This window comes from Patiria miniata, unplaced genomic scaffold (assembly GCF_015706575.1).
Source record: "Patiria miniata isolate m_02_andy unplaced genomic scaffold, ASM1570657v1 HiC_scaffold_1, whole genome shotgun sequence".
In the NCBI taxonomy this organism is placed as follows: domain Eukaryota; kingdom Metazoa; phylum Echinodermata; class Asteroidea; order Valvatida; family Asterinidae; genus Patiria; species Patiria miniata.
Genome location: NW_024037047.1, coordinates 23665161 through 23685041, shown reverse-complemented (window position 1 = coordinate 23685041; position 19881 = coordinate 23665161). Strand labels below are relative to the sequence as shown.

At 41.0% G+C, this 19881-nt stretch overlaps 1 protein-coding gene across 3 annotated transcripts; it reads right to left on the bottom strand.

The window, feature by feature from the left end:
* Window positions 1–3530: 3530 nt before the first annotated feature.
* LOC119726091 (uncharacterized protein KIAA0930 homolog) lies at window positions 3531–19870 on the bottom strand. Of its 3 annotated transcripts, none has more exons than XM_038197708.1 (9): window positions 19682–19862; window positions 16907–17052; window positions 14466–14570; window positions 13463–13639; window positions 9534–9674; window positions 8367–8576; window positions 7178–7331; window positions 5127–5285; window positions 3531–4415 (listed from the first exon to the last, which is right to left on the bottom strand). In XM_038197708.1, exons 1-9 carry the CDS (start codon window positions 19830–19832, stop codon window positions 4378–4380), a joined length of 1281 nt encoding a protein of 426 aa, XP_038053636.1. In that variant the 5' UTR covers window positions 19833–19862; the 3' UTR covers window positions 3531–4377. The 3 variants fall into 3 exon arrangements, with proteins under 3 accessions (XP_038053636.1, XP_038053649.1, XP_038053643.1); XM_038197721.1 differs by having other exon boundaries at window positions 3532–4415; window positions 19715–19870; XM_038197715.1 differs by having other exon boundaries at window positions 3532–4415; window positions 19691–19862.
* Between the last annotated feature and the right edge of the window lie 11 nt (window positions 19871–19881).

Below are 19881 nucleotides of genomic sequence, written 5' to 3'. Positions count from 1 at the left end.
TATAAATCTTTGGCAGCCAAAATTATCAACACACAGCGACCACATTTGTAACGTGTCTTAATTAGGACCAATTCAGACTCAACCCGAATAACGAGTGCACATTTTTTAAAGGTACAGTCCATCATTTGTAATTTGTGCATTTTGTTCGTTTGAAGTAACAAACGTACTCAAAATCTGAAGAAGGGTGCTGAACAACTAACCTGATGAAGTTTCAGCTCAGCTTCAGCTGTATATTCCGAGAAAAACAGCAATCAAGGATCTCGATTTCATATCAAAAGTTGCTAAATCATGTTTTGAATTGGGCCTGAATTCAGCGTTTGAGACACATTCTCACTGAGCCGATTGCAGCTACGCGATGTTGCGCACCGATCCGACAAATTATAACAACCGCGCGCGCGCGTTTGCGTAGTGCAAACGCTTGCACGTGCTTCGCCGAATAAAAAAAACAAACTACTAACGGAAATTTCCTATGGTGCGTCTTAAGATGCACCGTTGAAAAGGCCTTCTTTCGTTGATTTCTTCAAAATGACAGCATGCCAGAAAGAATAATTTCACAGGGAGTTTAGTTCCCTTAATATCTTTCAACCAAGCACGTTTTTCAACAATAATTACGTCAGTTACTTTTCTGATAGCTGCAAATGATGGACTAAAGCTTTAATGCCATGGCAAGTATTCGCACGGTGAAATCACTACAGGGCGAGTCAAAAAAAAAAAAGTTACCCAATTTGGTAAAACGTTCATAACTCCTGATAGCATAGATCAATTTCAGTAATTCTTTTTTGGAGATGAGTGGAAGAAGATGCTCTTTTCAGATGTACTTCATTGGTGTTTCAAATTTGATTGCTTATTAAGACAAAAAACATTAATTTGGGTAATTTTCTTTTTGACTCGCCCTGTAACACGTGTAAAGGTGAAAGAACAAATACCGGTACATTTCAAGGTAGGTGAACTTCATTGCACATGACTCATGATGTCAAACCAACATGAACCAAGGTGGGTGGGGGGACAATGTTTTGACTAGCTGGATAGGACTGGATTACGAGACCTGAGGAGTGTTTTTTTTATCTATTGAAGTTGCATTCCCATGTTCATACAGTTAAACAAATTTGATTTATTTTTATTAATTAATTTTCAACTCCTTTTCTTTATATGGATGTCTGCAACCCTCTAAAGAAAAAAGATTTTTGTTAACTCTTTCAGTGCCCACAAAATTTGAAAAGTTTAACCCTGAAGTGCCCAACCTTTTTTTTTTAATTGTTCAAAATTCTGTAAAAAAAAAAGTAATAAGTTTTACTCACTAAATTTGTTGTTGTTGCTCTCTGGTATATCCTTGGTATATTGGAAAATCAATAGTAGTCACATACATAGTGATACACCCTGAAACACTGTCCTGCACACAGGGGAATTCCGCACTTTTTGCAGAAAATACGAGTGTCAGTGCTGCGCCCTCTCGCAAGAACTCGAATGAAACAAATAAATACAGGTCGTACCTGAATGAAAATGATATTATTAGAAAGAGCGAGCGCGCCCCCTTGTGATAACAAGCTTACTCTACCTCGTGCATGTACGAGGTTTGGCGATTTTAAGTACGAACATTACCTCGTACATGTACGAGGTTGGCACTTCGAATTAACAAATATACCTCGTACATGTACGACTCTGGCACTGAAAGAGTTAACTTTTGTATTGCTAGAAAAACAAAAGGAATCCATTTTTTGGGATGAAACTCGAAAATAGCACAGGGAATGCAACTTTAAATTATTTTTTAAACTTACTCTGAGTATAACAGCATTAAAAAATAACATACATGATAATGTACCCCAATGACTATAACTTTAGCTCTTACATAATTAAATTTCCAAAATTAAAAACGGATATTGTTTAAACCACTGTTGTTGCCCCACCATTAGTCGACACACACAAACAAAACACACACAATTCATTTTTAAAAGGAAAATTTCCTAATGAACAAATTAATTTTGCACACTGGATCATGGCTGACAACTATTAGTTTCTCAATTGTAGTTGCCCTTTTTTGTTTCCTAATTTTGTTCTCCTTTTCAAATACATGAACATAATTAAGTAAACATTGAAATAACTTTCTTCCCTTTTCAACGTTTTTTTTCATTTGCACCATTACCTGATATTTCTACAAACAGATAAACTCATTATAAATGAAGGTCTGCTATTATCATTTGGCAAGTAATTTTTTCTCAAGGTTTTTGTTTTTAGTTCTTAACGAGATATGCAGATCTAATTATCATTATTTTTTTCAGTGTGACCTTAATTACGAGAATACATTGTAAGCCCCGAGTGGTCAAATTTTCTCATTTTTCTTCCAAATGATGTAAAATAAAATTTCTACATTCTTCCCTCATCCATTTCCAAACACTCAACATTTTTTTCTGAAAATGAGTTCCTCAAAGTTTCATAACAAGTTTATTCCCCATCATCACCTCAATTTTCTTTTTCTCGAAACCTTCCCTACCCCTGCTAACATCAGTGGAATTAAAAGTTGTGGTCGCATTGCAAATTAAGTACATTTACATCCAATAAGCCATTTGTGAGTGACCTATACCCTTCGGGATTTAAATCTGAAAAACATCTGGTACACTGACTTGCCCAGAATGCTCGGCACATTTTAACTTTGAATTCCCCAGACCAAAGACACTGTTGCTAATCACATGATTCGGAGCAAGCTCTTGCATAGTTCAAAGAGACGCTCAGCACCAATACATTGTTCACAATGGGTGAGAATGGCACAAAGACACCAGACCATGCCGGAGCTGGGGGTTGCTAGCATAAGGCTTGCCCCGAATCACGTGATATAGTAACAGTCTCTGTGGTCGGGAGGATGCAAAGTTAAAATGTGCGAAGCATTGGATTGAGTCAGCGTTCCAGATTTCATTCAAATTTAACTCGCAAATGGCTGATTAGTTTCTACCAACCGACCAAAAAAACATATATAAAACAAATATATACATATAAATACTGTTTATTGGAATGTCAAAGGTCTTTACCTTTTCACTTGTTTGATTTTTCTCGGTTTTTGCTTTTTTTACAGGTTGAAGGAATTATAAAAGAGTTGTGGTCATGTCAGTTTGTGGTCATGTCAGGGGAGGGGGGGCATTGACAGACAGGTATGCTACCAATTAGTAACAGAATTTGATATGGATTTTTTTAAGTTCAGTTTGAATTCCAGTCCACAATTCAGTTTCGATTTTGGAAACCAGATATTCGAAACCAACCTTAAACAAAAATAAGCCTTCCATTTTTTACGACGCAAGCTAAAAAAACAAACTGGAACATCCCCCAATTTGCTCCATGGTCTCTGATTGTAACCGCATTCACTTGCTAGTGGCCTTCTTGGTATGTGAATAGCCTGCCCATTTGACTTATCAGAGAGTTCCCATCCATTTTTTGTCAACATTACAGCTCTTTGAGTGTTTTTGTAAAGGCCCAGTGGTCATTGAATTCTGCAAACTATTCCCAGTCATTGGGAGGGCATTGCATGCGGCACCTCACTCGTCACTTTTTGTTGGCATTACTGTGAGCTGGATGGGAACTTCAGGTGAAATCAGCTAACAGTTATTCGGTTTGAAAAAAATATTGGATAACCGGATTTTGAAATCTCCGACTTCTCCCACCACTACCACCAAAGTAACATTCTGTTGCATTGTGGGATTGGAAATTCCCAAAACATAAAAAAAAAAACCCAAAAAACCCCTAATTACAATCTTTCAAAAAGATTGCTCCAACTACCAGACACGGGAAAATTCCATTTTGAACACTGTCTGTTCAAATCGCTGTTCTCAGTTGACAAAAGAATACTGTGATTGTGCGTATGCGCAGTTTCTAGAAACATGCCCACGCTGAAAACACGTTAGAATCAAAGATGTGTTGCCATGACGGAGGGATCACAACGTAAACAGAATTCCCCAAGCTTTTTATACAATCTCTCAATATGTGGCAGTTCATAAATACAGTAGAATGCCACTTTCACATGTACCGACACACCTTTACCAAACATTCGGCCAAATATGTAACAAAAATCTTCTTTGGCTTCCGAATTTCATGAAAGGTTCATACCAGGCAATGTCGGCCAAAATTTCCTCAACCGATGATCACAACCTTCTTCAGACCACACTGTGTTTACTACAGTATGTTAATAGTGTACCATCCAACGAAACCGCAAAACAAACAAACCAGAATTATCTGCAGTTTTGTGATGGCCCGTAGAAAAATAGCAAAGAAACCTCACCGACTGTGGGATGGGCGGGGCCTGATGGGATGGGCGGGGCCTCATGGGGGTGGGGCAGCAATGTGGTGTCACTGTCCTGAGTTGTCATGGTAACGTTGGAGGGGTAGAATCTAATACTAGCTCAGCACTGGCTGCTTTTGAGTTTCAAGAACATCTGTGGACAAAGCAAATGAGACCATAGTGAATGTGAAGTTGTTTGAATGTTACATGTACATTTGAAATTTCGAGGTAAAATTCCACTGCAAGAGCATGTTTTCCTACACAACCGCATAAAACGTCCGGCATTTTGTTTTTACGCTATATACATTTTACAAGAGAAGACTCGTTGCTGAATATCAGATGACTATTTACTGTGTGTAGAATAAAGACATACACGAGGTGTTTTATGAAACGGTTTGCAGGACACAACGCAGCCGCGATGCGTCACAGGGGTAACAGATCCAAACCGAACGCACCATCAGTAAATGAGTGCTATATTTTGCTCTGCACAAACAAGTGGGAATATCTGCTGCAGTTGATTTTTGCCATGACATTTTTAACTGTCATGATGCACTTAATGACGCACTTAAGTTGTTTGCGTAATGTACTTGCGCATTGCATTTAGAGTACACTTTCAAAATTCACTCCATCTAATGCAATTATGTTCTACAATTACGCACATGAATTCAAAATGTCTGCGCGAATTAGGAGTTAGCGCTGTAGCAATTTAAAATACATGTAGCTCTATGTGTGTGATTTGTAAGTGACAACTTGTACACGGACTTGTGATTGATTTGCAATTGACTTGTCATTGGTTAGTAATTGACTCATGACTTATGATGACTTGTGATTGCCTGTGATTGTCTCGTGGTGACTTGATACTCACCTCCTATAATGCGATACCATGGTAGTGTGACATAGGTTAAGTGGACGTTTAGCGTGAGAGGCCTTGCGCTAGCCACCTGGCTTCTCTTGAACCGTCTTAGTGCGGTGGATGTCCGTCGCATCCAGCGATTTCTCCATCCCTCTGTGATGCCTTGCTCATCTAAAGCAAAAGGAACCAGACATTGCAGTGATCAAACACAGTGAACTAAGGCCCAATTTCATTGCGCCGCTTAATTAGGAGTGAGTAGCAGAAAACTGTGCTAATAAATACAGAGTTGTAACGAGTCACGGAACTTTAAGGAAGTGACTTGAGTCGAAGAGAGTCATTAGGTCAAGAATGTCGAGTCGAGTCACAGCATGCACAGTGTGCAGTCAAGTCGAGTCGAGTCAACTTATGCTGGAGTCAATTTGAGTCTCTGATATTTGAACACCATCTAATAAATTACAGAATGGAAGAAGGAAAACAAGGCACCAGTTTATTATGAAGATCCAAAGAATTAAAATGTGCTGCATGGTATTTAATAGACAGCTTCAGCTGGACGTTTCTACTAAAGATCTACGTAACAGTTAACAAGAAGCGAAACTTTGGTTTTATCTCTGGTTAATTTGGCTTCAGGTCTTGATGCCAACAATGTCAAAACCAAAATGCAACATGCGAGACTGTTGCTGTTGGTGCTGCAGCTGCAGTTTACTGCCGCTGCAATTGTTGACGCTGCAGTTACATGTATTCCCACTGTTGCTTCTGCTGCTTTCGCTGCTGCTGCAGTTGCTGCTGCTAAGCACTGTACCTACCCTCTGACATGGCGCGTTCCTCATCCCTCACCCTCCTCTCATCATCCTCCCCCGACCCCTGCTGTCGCTGCTACTACAGTTGCTGCTGCTAAGCACTGTACCTACCCTCTGACATGGCGCGTTCCTCATCCCTCACCCTCCTCTCATCATCCTCCCCCGACCCCTGCTGCCGCTGCTACTGCAGTTGCTGCTGCTAAGCACTGTACCTACCCTCTGACATGGCGCGTTCCTCATCCCTCACCCTCCTCTCATCATCCTCCCCCTGACCCCTGCTGCCGCTGCTACTGCAGTTGCTGCTGCTAAGCACTGTACCTACCCTCTGACATGGCGCGTTCCTCATCCCTCACCCTCCTCTCATCATCCTCCCCCTGACCCCTGCTGCCGCTGCTACTGCAGTTACTGCTGCTAAGCACTGTACCTACCCTCTGACATGGCGCGTTCCTCATCCCTCACCCTCCTCTCATCATCCTCCCCCGACCCCTGCTGTCGCTGCTACTACAGTTGCTGCTGCTAAGCACTGTACCTACCCTCTGACATGGCGCGTTCCTCATCCCTCACCCTCCTCTCATCATCCTCCCCCGACCCCTGCTGCCGCTGCTACTGCAGTTGCTGCTGCTAAGCACTGTACCTACCCTCTGACATGGCGCGTTCCTCATCCCTCACCCTCCTCTCATCATCCTCCCCCTGACCCCTGCTGCCGCTGCTACTGCAGTTGCTGCTGCTAAGCACTGTACCTACCCTCTGACATGGCGCGTTCCTCATCCCTCACCCTCCTCTCATCATCCTCCCCCTGACCCCTGCTGCCGCTGCTACTGCAGTTACTGCTGCTAAGCACTGTACCTACCCTCTGACATGGCGCGTTCCTCATCCCTCACCCTCCTCTCATCATCCTCCCCCGACCCCTGCTGCCGCTGCTACTGCAGTTGCTGCTGCTAAGCACTGTACCTACCCTCTGACATGGCGCGTTCCTCATCCCTCACCCTCCTCTCATCATCCTCCCCCTGACCCCTGCTGCCGCTGCTACTACAGTTACTGCTGCTAAGCACTGAACCTACCCTCTGACATGGCACGTTCCTCATCCTCCTCTCATCATCCTCCCCCTGACCCCTGCTGCCGCTGCTACTACAGTTGCTGCTGCTAAGCACTGTACCTACCCTCTGACATGGCGCGTTCCTCATCCCTCACCCTCCTCTCATCATCCTCTCCCTGACCCCTGCTGCCGCTACTACTGCAGTTGCTGCTGCTAAGCACTGTACCTACCCTCTGACATGGCGCGTTCCTCATCCCTCACCCTCCTCTCATCATCCTCCACCTGACCCAACGTCTCGCTGTCGGAGCGTGACTTCCTTAACGCCGTCTTGACAAGATTGTTGTTGACTACGTCTGCCTTGGGCTGCCTCAAGATGGGTTTGTTCTACCGGAGTAAAAGTTCAATTAAGGTAATACACGGTTTTTAGTTAAGTCATTCATTAACAAATGTCAGAATTGTCCATAATGTCCACATTTACTTGCATTGCATTCGTAAGTTGAACTCAAATCGTAAGGTGTTTAATGCCGAGACTGGGCAAAGAGTATTTTCATTTGGTTTTACATTACAGGTTTTACATGTATTAGGAGCCTGTGGTGAAGCCAAAGCTTCAGATGAATGCGAAGTTCCAGAAAATCAGTCCGAAAATGACTTTTTGTTGATGGCTATATGGATCATTACTGTAGCAAATCAATGTCAAAGTCAAGGCCGTAGCTACAAAATGAGTCAATTTACACACAGCCTTAGGCTCACCAGTAAAAAAAAAAAGGCATTTTCGGTTATGGCTGTGGATACTCTTAGTTGTAAGTAATGCCAGGAAGTCATAGCCATAGCCACAAAACAGTCAATTCAAACACAGTTTAAGGCTAAGCAGTTTGTCTACAAAGGGCACTATTGGTTATGGCTATGGATTTTATTTACAGCATCTATAAAATGTCAGAAAGTCATAGCCGTAGCCACAAATTGTTTGATTCAGAAACAGGCTACTTAAAAGGGTATTTTTATGTATGGCTATTGGCTATGGATATATACTGTAGCATACAAGCATCAGTACCACAAAGTCATAGCCGTAGCCACAAATTGTTTGATCCAGAAACAGGCTACTTAAAAGGGTATTTTTATGTATGGCTATTGGCTATGGATATATACTGTAGCATACAAGCATCAGTACCACAAAGTCATAGCCGTAGCCACAAATTGTTTGATCCAGAAACAGGCTACTTAAAAGGGTATTTTTATGTATGGCTATTGGCTATGGATATATACTGTAGCATACAAGCATCAGTACCACAAAGTCATAGCCGTAGCCACAAATCGTTTGATCCAGAAACAGACTAAGGGCACTTTAATTTATGGCTACAGATATGCACTGTAGCATATCAATGCTACTAAGTCATAGACTTAGCCCCAAAGCATCCTTACCTCCTCCGTTGGTGACTCCACATTGCTCTCCATGCCTGAGTTCATATCCTCGCTACTGCTGTAGTCCACCGAGCCGATCCGGTGGTGCCGGCTGACCGCGACCTCAGCGTAACCTTTGCCCTCCGGCCCTTTCATCCGGATGAACTCCACGCGACCTTTGCCCCGGCCGTACAGGCCCATGGAGGCTGCTACACGGGAGGTCATACTAGCCTGTGGTTTGTGTTATAACAATTATAACTTATAGTTGACATCAATGGAATCGGAGAAACAACAAATATCAGGATTTGCTTTAAAGGTAATATACAACATTTGCAAACATCACAAAACAAAACTACCAAATGATTATAAAATACCTTTAATACTTGACTGTAAGTGAATATTACCAGTAGTCTCAAGCATCCTGGAAAATTATGGCACCTGGTATGCTGTCATTTTCAAGAAAACTGGAATTTCTGTATGAATTTCCAATGATGGTCGGCTGACCATCGTTGGAAAATATGACTATTTTTCAAATACTGCCCCCAATTAACCAAATTTAGTTGTAAGGCCACATTTTGTTTGCAATCGTTACACATCCGTGAACAGACGCAAGCCAGCTAGTCTGATTCCCTGACCTGACAATTTTCCAGCGTCTATAAATTGCTCCGTTTTGTCTGAAGTAGGGTCAGGGAACCCAACTACAAGAACAGCTACAACGTGGTCAAGCCAAAGGCATGTAAAGGCGCCTTAGGCAGCCGCCATACGACCCATGTCTGACCACGGAGCACAGCCAGATCGAAAGTGTCGATTTTTGCAGAGGGAGGAAAACTGGCAAACCCGAACAAAAACCCTTGAGGCACAGGAGAGAATCAACGAACAACTCTACTCACATACATACATGTACATGTATGACCCGAGCCAGGAATCGAACCCGGGCCACAGCGGTGAGAGGCAGGAGCTTTATGCACTGTGCCGCCCATGCCACGCAATGTACACATCACAAACTACACAATTCGCAATGTACATTCATGCACCATGGGGCACCCAAGATGACTTCAGCCTGTGATATCCAGTGAGAATTCATCATGTGTTATCCTTAACTCCCTAGGGGGTGTGCAAAATCATTTTGAAATTGGAGGATTCAGGACTGTTAGGGATAGCTATAGGAATGAGATTTGCTTGACTCACCCTGGCTTCATAGACTCGTCGGAGCGACTCATATCTGACGGATCCCAGGAAGATGACGCTACGGTACTGCCCTTCCTTCTCAGCTGCTACAACCTCCACGCATATAAGCTGGCCTTCGTCAACTGTAACGTCACCAAACACCTATAGGAAAAGTCAGGAACATGTTTCAATAAAACAAACAATTGGCTGTTCAACAACAGAAAACTGATCGTGTGCACTCTTTAAGCAAGCGTACACTTGAACCCTACATACATTTGTTCCACATTGAAATATGCAGTGTGCAGCTCATGTTTCATTCTGTCTCAGGACCAACTAGCATTTTCAAGACACGTACCGTACATAAACATGTACACATATGTATCAAGTCTAGTTTGCCCCAAGGCAGGTCGGAAGTACATGTACTTTTGCATATTTTCTGTGTATCTCATGAGTTTTGAGTGGCAGCACATGCAATACGCACTGGACATTCTAGATGCAGGAAATTTCCATAGACGTGTAAACTAGCCTTACACAAATATGTATGTACATGTACAATGTAATATTTGTGCAAAACAAACTTTGGTCAAAACGTGTTTTACCCGGTATATGTTAAGCTTGAACTACATGTAAAAAGGCACAAGGCTGTTGAGTTTGAACTTTCATGAATATTTCATATCCTGGTATATATTTTTGTATTCATGTATTAAAGTCTGTATTATAAACTGGTAGCCCTGCAAGGCACCATCAACATTTACCGACCGAAAAAAGCTAAGCACATTGTATCGTAGTTTGGGGAAAACCGGTACAGATTGAGCAAACATTAATGTAAACTCATTATTCATTTAGGTTTCATTCTGTTTGTTCTTTTCGGTTTTTTTTTTCTAGACAGACATACAGCAGATATAACATACATGTAAGACTGCAATAAAACAATGTCCAGTCATAAATCATAGTATAAAATTCTGAAATATAATCTGACTATTGGTGACTAGCCTGTGTAAAAGGCATGGCAGGGAAAGTGGATAGACTTTTTTTGACTGTCTGTGACTGTTCAAACAGCAGGAGGGTATTAATCTAAGCACACAAAAATTGTGTCACTCGTGAAATATACACAAGAGAAAATCAATTACATCAATTTTTTTTTATATTTTGCTAATTTATTCTACCATTAGGTTCAGACATATGGCGGTTGGGAAAAAATTTCGTCATGGCAGAGTGCATTTTATATCTCATCATTAATGTATGAAGTCAGCCCGAAGATCCAACCTGGGGCAAATTGATGATCAAGCAGTCCGGTTAAAAAAAAATATAGAAACGTCTGAGCCGATGTTTAAGTAAACCCGATAAGCCTTAACGTACGCATAGTTCAATGGTCCTGGGCATCCGAGTGGATAGAATTTAAAGGCCCTTGGGGCAGAATCAATGGATGGGAATTATTTCTGTGTGTGATCTCACGGCGGGGCAATGAAGACGAAAAAAAAATATCGGGCTCTGAAATGTTTTCCCTGTCAGTTGTGTTTGCAGGGTTTCATTTATTATTTGATTATTGACCCTAACTCCTTACACGTATGCATTTTTGCTGCATGAAGGAACTCATCCAAATCCTCAAAAATAAACCACTGGTGCACCAAACCGATGGAACGTTTTTGTTGTTGGACTTGGGTCATTCTAGATGAATTTAGGGTTCAAAGAGTGACATTTTTTCCTGTCAGTGTCACCTCTGAACTTTGAAGTTTGCCATTCAAGTGTCATTAAAGGGAATGTACATCATTGGCTTTTGCTGTAATTTTCAGAAATGAACTATTTGAGGGGTTAGTATAATAGATCAAATATTGTTACACTGACATGTTTGAAGTTTTGTGTTTGAAAATGCTGGAAAAACCAAGAAAAACAAAACTGTTCAAGTAGTCTGGTTCCCTGACTCCACTAAATATAAAATGGATCAATTTTAGATGCCGGAAAATTGTAAGGTAAGGGTACCAGTCTAGCTGGCCTGCACCCGTTCATGAACATGTAACCAATAGCAAACAAAATTTGGACTGAATTAATGGTAAATTTGGAGCAGTAGTTGAAAAATAGTTAGGTTTTTCCAACGGTGGTCGGCCGACCACCGCTTGAAATTTTTTACAAAAATACCATTTTCTTGAAAATGACTTCACACCAGGTGCCATAATTTTACAGGATGCTTTAGACTGTCATTTACCAACATCCTATTAAGGTATTCTGCAAAAACTTGGTAGTTTTATTTTTCGATGTTTGCAAATGTTGTATATTTTCTTTAAGAATGACTTCAAACTAATTTGTATTTGTTGGGTAGATCGTTTGCTTCACATAATCACTCTTGGAGGAAGAATACATAGAGGAGTGAATAAGAATTACACAATTATAGATGTCAGAGGTACATTAACAAGAATTTCTCTTAGGCCAAGAAAAATAATACCGGTAGTTCCGCTGCGATTACAATGTACATACCTTTCAAAAATAGGGTCGGTACATATCACATGTAGGTCTGAAATTGGTTTTGTGTGTGACAGAAAAAGACAACACAATATTTGGGGGGGTTTTAATATGTATTTTTTGACTTGCCGTTAACAAATTTAGGGTTCGGCCGTAAAAATAGGGTAGATCAGGCCCAAAAAAAAAATTCTCCGGTTTCTGGTATGGAGCTTGCCCCAAAAGTGGTGCGGCGACGCGGCTTTTTTTTTTTTTTTTTCCTGTTTTTTTTTTTTTTTTTGGCTTCAAATGTCGGCTGATGACTGCAAATGGTGCCCGACTAAACTTAGTGCAAATATATGGGAGTCCAGAGAGGCCACATAAAGCTTATTCTCGATCATAACCCCATCTAAAAACACGTTAAAATTGTGCAGCAGCAGGATTCCAGTCAAACCAGTGAGTTTGGCGGTCTTGAGACATCATCTTGTATTGAAAAAAAAAACTTTTTCATTTTGCCGACGCGCATGGCTACGGCGACGCGCGCGCATACCAGAAACCGGAGACTTTTTTTTTTTTGGCCTCAGGTAAACGAAAGCACAACTATTAAAAAAAAAAAAATTGCCTTTAGTTAGAAGCAATGTTTTCTGCCTAGTGCAATGAAACAGGGTCCCGGGCCAAATTTCATTCTTCTCATAAAAGTTTCGCTAAGCGGATTTGTGTGCCAAGCACATATCTGCCGAGCACCAGTCACAAGAAATATAAATTACATGACATTTTGGCTGCTAACTGTTTCTGCTTAGCAAATAACTTCTGTGCTGAGTACATTTCTATTCTCAGCAACTCAACATAATTGGTTATTCATAAATGTATACCTAAGACAGTTTACGCATTCCAATTGGTCGAGAGCCCGTCACGTGGCCGGTCTTAAACGGATGACAAAGACATGGCTAGCTGGTCTTCAATGCTTTTCCAGTGTCACATGAAATTTGGACTCCCATGAAATCAGGTGCCCTTTAACGTTTCATTGGTTGAACGTTCACATTCTTCATGTATGCATGCGCAATACTACCAGTGAACATGGTGAATCAGTATTTCATGGTCCGAAATTCACACTACACCAGCCCAGCTGCGTTTTGCGCGACATCGCGCAGTACGCGCGACGCACACGCCAATGTCCTTATAAGGTGACGAGTTGTGGAGGGGCATTCCATATTATAGTCAGAGGGGTGTTTCGTAAAACATGAAGTAAAATTGTTGAACAAAATGGTTGGCAACGTCTAGTTTTTTCACTTGTTTTGATTTTTGGACCGAAAAGATTTGTTTTTTTGACCGAAAAGGTCTTTCTGAATGGGAATAAATATGTGTTCAGTCGGCATTAAACACTCTGTTTAAGACCAGTGTGAGTCTGGATGGGTGTTAATTATCCATCCAGACTCCCACCGGTCTTAAACAGAGTGTTATAATACCTAACGAAAACACTTTTATTCCCTTAGCAATGCACATGTAACAAGGCTCACCTCGTCAAAGTTGTCGATCATGAAGAAGATGTTTGGGTAAGACACTGCGCTCTCCTCCCCCTTGGAGTCCATGCGTCGCTTGGAAGGCGAGGCGTAGACCTGCTGGGAGTGCTTCTTGAGGATGGACAGACTGTCGTCCGTCTTGGTGCAGACGGCACAGGTCAAGATGTAGTCATACTGTAAGGGAGGAGAAGAAACAAAGTGATTGAGGAGAGCCAAGTTTAGGGCCAGCTTCAATATGGATTCCTTGCAGGAGAGGGCACAGAGTTGTAATGTTTTGAGTGAGTGACTTGACTCAAGTCCAACCGAGTCACAATTATGAGTGATTTGACTCATATGAGTCAAACAAGCTAATAACTTGACTCAAGTCACTGCAAGCAAATGATTAGACTTGATTCACTTTTCTTTAGAAAATCTCACTTAATGGTCCTTGTAGAAATCTAAATTCAGTTTCTGTGTTATTTGAGCACGGGTGTTGCTAGCGGGGCGACGCAGGGTGTCCCCTACCCCCCCTCCCCCCACAAAAAAATATTCGTGTCCCATTATGCTCTTCGGTAAAATTGTGCAAAACTATGAAACCTATTGTCCAATAGTGTCCAAGGTCGTTTGCAGCAACACCCCCCCCCCCTTTTTTTAGGTGGGATTTTGCAACAGCTGGCTGACCAGAAAACAATTCCTGGCTACCGTTGGCAAATTTGTTGTCAAACCCACCCCCCTCCCCTTCCCAATTGAATTGGTCTGGTGATGCCCCTGTATCCGACTTGAATAAGGCAAGAGAACCGGCAAGGCCAAAGCCAGATCGTGCACGACAGAAATAAAAACAAAAATAGGCTGAAAGTTATCTTACATGTGTGATACTACATAAAGAGGGCATTAAAATGTCAGTGACTCAAATTGTCTCGTACATGAAGACAACTTGACTTTATGACTACACTCGACTCAACGTTGTTGACCAAACGATTCCAACGCGACTTGCGGCACCTGAGTACTATAGACTCCTCACCTGTTGCAGGATGAGATTGAGGTAGACCGATTCCTCCCAGTCTATATTGGGATCACCAAGACTCGGTAGATTCTTAGAATCCTTACGGAAGACTTCCATTCTAGTCTGGATAGGAGGATAAGATCAGAGGTCAAACAGAAAAATCAAGTAGACTCTTGTAACAAACAAGAATCTTTAAAATATTTTAAATCATGCACGGTAAAACTTTTAAAAGTTTGTTTTTCACAACTTAATCGCAAGTCAATCAAAAGTCAAATCCCAAGTAAGGTAACATGTCAAGCACAAGTCAACCCCACACTCGATCACAAGTAAAATCTCAAGTCAATCACAAGTCAGGTAACAAGTCATCACAACTCAATCACAAGTCAAATCACAAGTCAAATCACAAGTCATCACAAGTCAAACCACCAGTCATCACAAGTCAAATCACCAGTCAATCACAAGACAAATTAAACATTAGTTGAGTCAAATTATAAGAAGTCAGGTCCTATACAGTACGTACGGTCAATCAAAAATCAAATTGCAAACTTATCAATTACAAGTCAAATCACAAGTCAATCAAGTCAAATCACAGTAGGTCGTAAGAAACAAAAGACCCAAGACTACTTAACATGCTTAAGCTTTGCACTCTTAAATGTTTTCTACTTAAGAAATGTACACAGGGCTTGTTAAACTACATGTAGCAAGTACCGGTAGACTCAGTTCAGCAGTTGGTTAATCATTTTGTCACTGGGCATTACAGATAAGTACAATAATTTGTAAGATGGAATTTTGCGTTGGGGTGATATAAATCAAATTAGGTTTTGCCCTTCACCGACGTTTTTAACTATATATAAGATGGAATTTTTTTTTATATCACCCCGACGCAAAATTCCATCTTATAATAGTTTATGCGGTACCCGCTGCTATGTACATCAGATTCGAACCAGCCAACCGATCCCGTTTGCTCGGTGGTTGAGTGGTAAGACATCTGCACTGGAAAGCAGGAGGTCGTGGGTTCGAGTCCCACCCGAGTGATTTTTTCCAACTTTCACTCGGGAGGTAACACACTGAGTATACAGTGTTTAAAAAACGTCGGTGAAGGGCAAAACCTAATTTGATACAATAATTTGGCCGCCTGGCGTGAGCAACAAAATATTACATTTCGCCAAATACATGTACCCTTATTGAGGAGCAACTCATGTTCTCCTAACAAAGAAAAAATAGGCAACCAGAGCATAGTTCTAAAATAAAAATTAGGGGCAAATATAGTGCCTCACACACACAAAAAACTGGCGAAGTGTTAATGCAAAGCCGTTCCCATCACCAAGTGTGTACATTTGAAGCTACATGTACGTGTAACCCAAGCAACTTTATCCATACTGCCTCAGAAATCAAACTCGGAAATCAAACCCAATGAAAAGGCACTTCCACCGATTTCCCATGTCGCTTTTCTGGGCTCAATTTTCACGGAGCCTTTGAAAGAGGACACCTTTTAGAACTAGAGGAAAACCCCGCAAGCCACCTTCAGACCGAGATTAAACTGCAGTTTGTAACTTAAGATAGAATGTAGAAATCTATTCTAAAATTATGATGATTCAAAAGTGTGGTTTTTTTTCAGAAGAAGAAGCATTCAGTGCTATTGAAAAGAAGAGTTTTCTTTTAAAATACCAGATTTAAAAGAAACTTAGGATTCTTTCCATATAAACCGTAAAATGTAAGCAGTTTGTCATTCAATACAGAAATAAACAACCCTTTCCAAAGATTCCATAGCGAAGGTTCATGTATTTTGGTCGCAGCAAAAGAAGTTGAAAAGACCATTTAAAGCATTCATATGACTAAGTAAAAAAGAAAGATTTGTCCATTACTTTTTAAAGAAGCAGATTAGAATTCAAGAAGGCCCGAAGAAACCTTTTCCCAAGATTCAACTGAGCAGGTACTTTATCCTCAGCAAAAGCACTAAATATTTTTGTTGTTTACCTTTTCTTTCTGCAGAAATTATTGGGCCGAACAACAATGAAAATAAAAGAAATTGTCAAAAGAAAAATACACGGTGAGAACATACATGTATAGTTTTTTCTTTCATTTGTGTCCTTTAAAAAAAAAATCTTGACCAAAAAATGTGAATGGATTTTGGCACAAATGACGAGGGTTCATACCACAGATTTTTTTTTTTATCAATTAATGGTACTACATTTGTAAATTAATGTTTATCAATATGCACTATAACCACGTATGTTTAGCTAGGATGCAACCTCAATCCTGCCTAATCCTCCGTTATTTCTTGAATGTGGCCCTTGGAGGGGTGACCACTGCCTCAATCCTGCAAAATCCTCCAGCAATCACTTTTAATATTTTGAGGCAGAGCCAGTGAAACCCCGGAGCAGTGCAGAGGATTTCAAGTATAACCTAGGCCTGAACTATTATTCTTTTTTTACTTGTCCTACATTTTGTAAACTTGCCTGCTTTTCAGCTCTGGTTGCTGAACTTTGACGATAAACAAAAAACAGCATGTCGTCTCTGTGCTCGTCCGACGCTGTGAGGAAATGCTGGGCAAAGACTTGCGTCCAGAAACAGTTGACTTCCATTGGAATGTGCACAAAACCATCTGCAACGAATTACAAAACAAACTAACTATTTGATTATGCAACCTCAATCCTGCCAAAAATCCTCCAACTGCCTCCATATAAAAATTGCATACAGGCTCAATCCTGCAAAATCCTCTGTTATTTCTTGAATGTGGTCCTTGCAACATGTGCAAGGGTGTCCACTGCCTCAATCCTGCAAAACCCTAAAGCAATCACTGTCAATATGTTGAAGGAGAGCCAGTGACATCCTGGAGCAGTGCGGAGGATTTCAAGTACATGTATAATCGTGGCCAAAATTTATGCACAGCTGAGCAACACACGGTCTGGCCCAAGACCTTCACACAGCGCATCCTCCAAACTCAGCCACACAAGTTTGCAACATAGCCTCAATCCTGCCAAATCCTCCATTTTGCAAAGAGGATTTTGGAGGATTTGGGAAGGTTAGAGTTAAAAGTTGCATGATATTCTTGTATCTGTTTTCCCTCTAAATCAGATGGCCTGAAATACCAACCGTGAGGCAAAAGTGGAAAGAATGCAGTATCCAGATGCCACTCTGTTGGTTATTTAAAATTCTAGGGGATATCGAAGGTGGAAATGTTTATTTTTATGACCCAAACAGTGGACTCGGAATTTTTGTATTCAGATCTTCTTTCAGCAAAGTATCTTTATCAAAGGTTTGAATTGAAATGTTAAAACGTGTAGTACTCCTACATTATTCCTAGAACTAAGGTCATAGTTCTAAGAGTACTCCTAGTCCTACATGTAACTTGAGGTTTTAGCAGATATTACTTCAGTCCTTCTGATTTGAAAATCACAGGTGTGTGGAAAAACGCACACCTGAATTTGTCTAGGCGTGTGATTTTTCTAGGAGTGTGATTTTTTCTAGGCGTGTGATTTTTCTAGGCGTGTGATTCTGTGGTCCAAGCGGGGACTGAACAATCTGGTATTGTTTTTCAAAATATTAATCTTGGTTTACAATACAGTTTTCTCTTCACCGACATACTTTATTCTTCACAAATTATGAAGTATAATTATGCCGTAAATGTATGCTGAGGTGTGCGGTACAGAGGGATTCAGGCGTGCGATTCTTCGCACTGATCAGGAAGCTTTTAGGCGTGTGATGGCGTGGGGGTGTGATCGCACGCCTCAAAACAGAAGGACTGTTACTTGTCAAAAGCTGTTATATTTAGCAAAGATGAGCGTCACTGAAGTTGTTAGTGACTGAATAAACATCAATGTGTAACATTGGAGTAAACAATATGGAGTGCCAAAAAGATAAGAAAGTCACATTTTGTTCAAAAGTAGGCCTACTTATCAAAATAACAAAAAACACAAGTTAATCTGAAAGAAAAAAAAAACTGTTTGAGGCTGCAACAGTCATTGGAATTGACTGTCATAAATTTGCAAGTTTTTTTTTGAATGGAACTTGTAAAAATGGAGGTGTCCTAAGCTACACGATTACCACATGATTTTTATCAGCAGCAACTTTAAAGCCAAAGTTGGGGGGGGGGGGGGCAGTGCCGAATTTGCAATTTCTGTATTTCAATTTCATATTAAGGCCTATTGCCCTATAGACTATAGCTACTCCCACAAATGATTGATTTGAACAAACATTGACAAACAAAAACAACTTGCATTTTTTTTTTTTACAAAACAACCGGCAGACAAAATCAAGCCATGCACAAACACCACACGTGGGATTCCAACTGAAAACAAGCAGAACGACAAAAATGCATGTCCTCTCGGAAAGATTCCCATATCTGGCCATCACGTCACCCTGTGCACAAACCCTATGGGACTGGTCTAAAAAAATTTAAGTGTGTTCTCAGTAAAAATGTTAATTTGGACTTTTTAGGATATATCACTTTCTGATGGCTGAGAGGTCATTTAAGGGAACAATTACTGATGGCCAGATATGGGAATCTTTCCGTCCTCTCTGTTAAGTATGAGTGTGTAGGCATGTATGTATCACACAAGACTTGTGATTATATCCAGGGTGACCGTAAGGTCCCAGCCAAATTCTGCTAAATGCACATCAAAAATCTGTCAGATTTATCAAAATTCTGCCAAATTCCCCAGAAATACTGGAAATATACTATAAACACTTACAATCACAAACAGATTGGTAGTATTGCCTTAATTCAGATTCAAATTACATTCTAGTCACATAAAGATGTTGTGAAATTATTGGTAAATTTCGGCAAACGCGGATCCTGCCACGACGAAGTCCGTTTCCCAGTGAACCTCAGTACCTAGACTAGTCAACCTGCCCCATTGTGCAAGGGTTTGTTTGGAAGGACTGAAGCTTTTTTAAACAAATGTACACTTTTTGTTCAAATTTGTTTTGTTTTTTGGTCAAATAGGCCTAACCATTTTTGCAGAATTCTGCCAGAAATCTGCCAACAAATCCATTCTGTCAAATTTTCTGTCAAACTCGTTTTTTAACAAAAAATTCTGTCAAAGTTCGCCGAAAATCGGCTAAAACGGTCACCCTGATTATATCATGGACGGTCATGTGAAAATGAATGGACATGATGGAAGAGATGCGTGCGATGCATGAAAGCACGGAAATGTTGCAAGTGCGAACCACCAGTGGCACCACCAGGCACCACCAAACACCAACACAACACATTGTCGTGCTGTTCCCACCTCGCGTACCCGTTTGCGAGTCAGCTACGCTACCTTCGACATTCTCGGGGCAGCATGCCTTTCCCCTCTCCATGATAATATCGGAAATCATCCGCCGGAAAGTACTTTCCCTTCGAGTCCGAACGAATCCCACACCCCCGTTGGCTGCCATCTTGTTTTGATAAATTTGTCAGATGACACATCTCCTCATGAATATTCAT

What these genes read in the sequence shown, in the direction of transcription:
- LOC119726091 (XM_038197708.1), bottom strand. Translation starts at nt 19,832, where the DNA reads ATGGCAGCCAACGGGGGTGTGGGATTCGTTCGGACTCGAAGGGAAAGT. An exon ending in CAACCAGAGCTGAAAAGCAG is followed by an intron (nt 14,571 to 16,906) that starts GCAAGTTTACAA and finishes CCTCCTATCCAG; the next exon opens with ACTAGAATGGAAGTCTTCCG. An exon ending in GACGAGTCTATGAAGCCAGG is followed by an intron (nt 8,577 to 9,533) that starts GTGAGTCAAGCA and finishes CACAAACCACAG; the next exon opens with GCTAGTATGACCTCCCGTGT.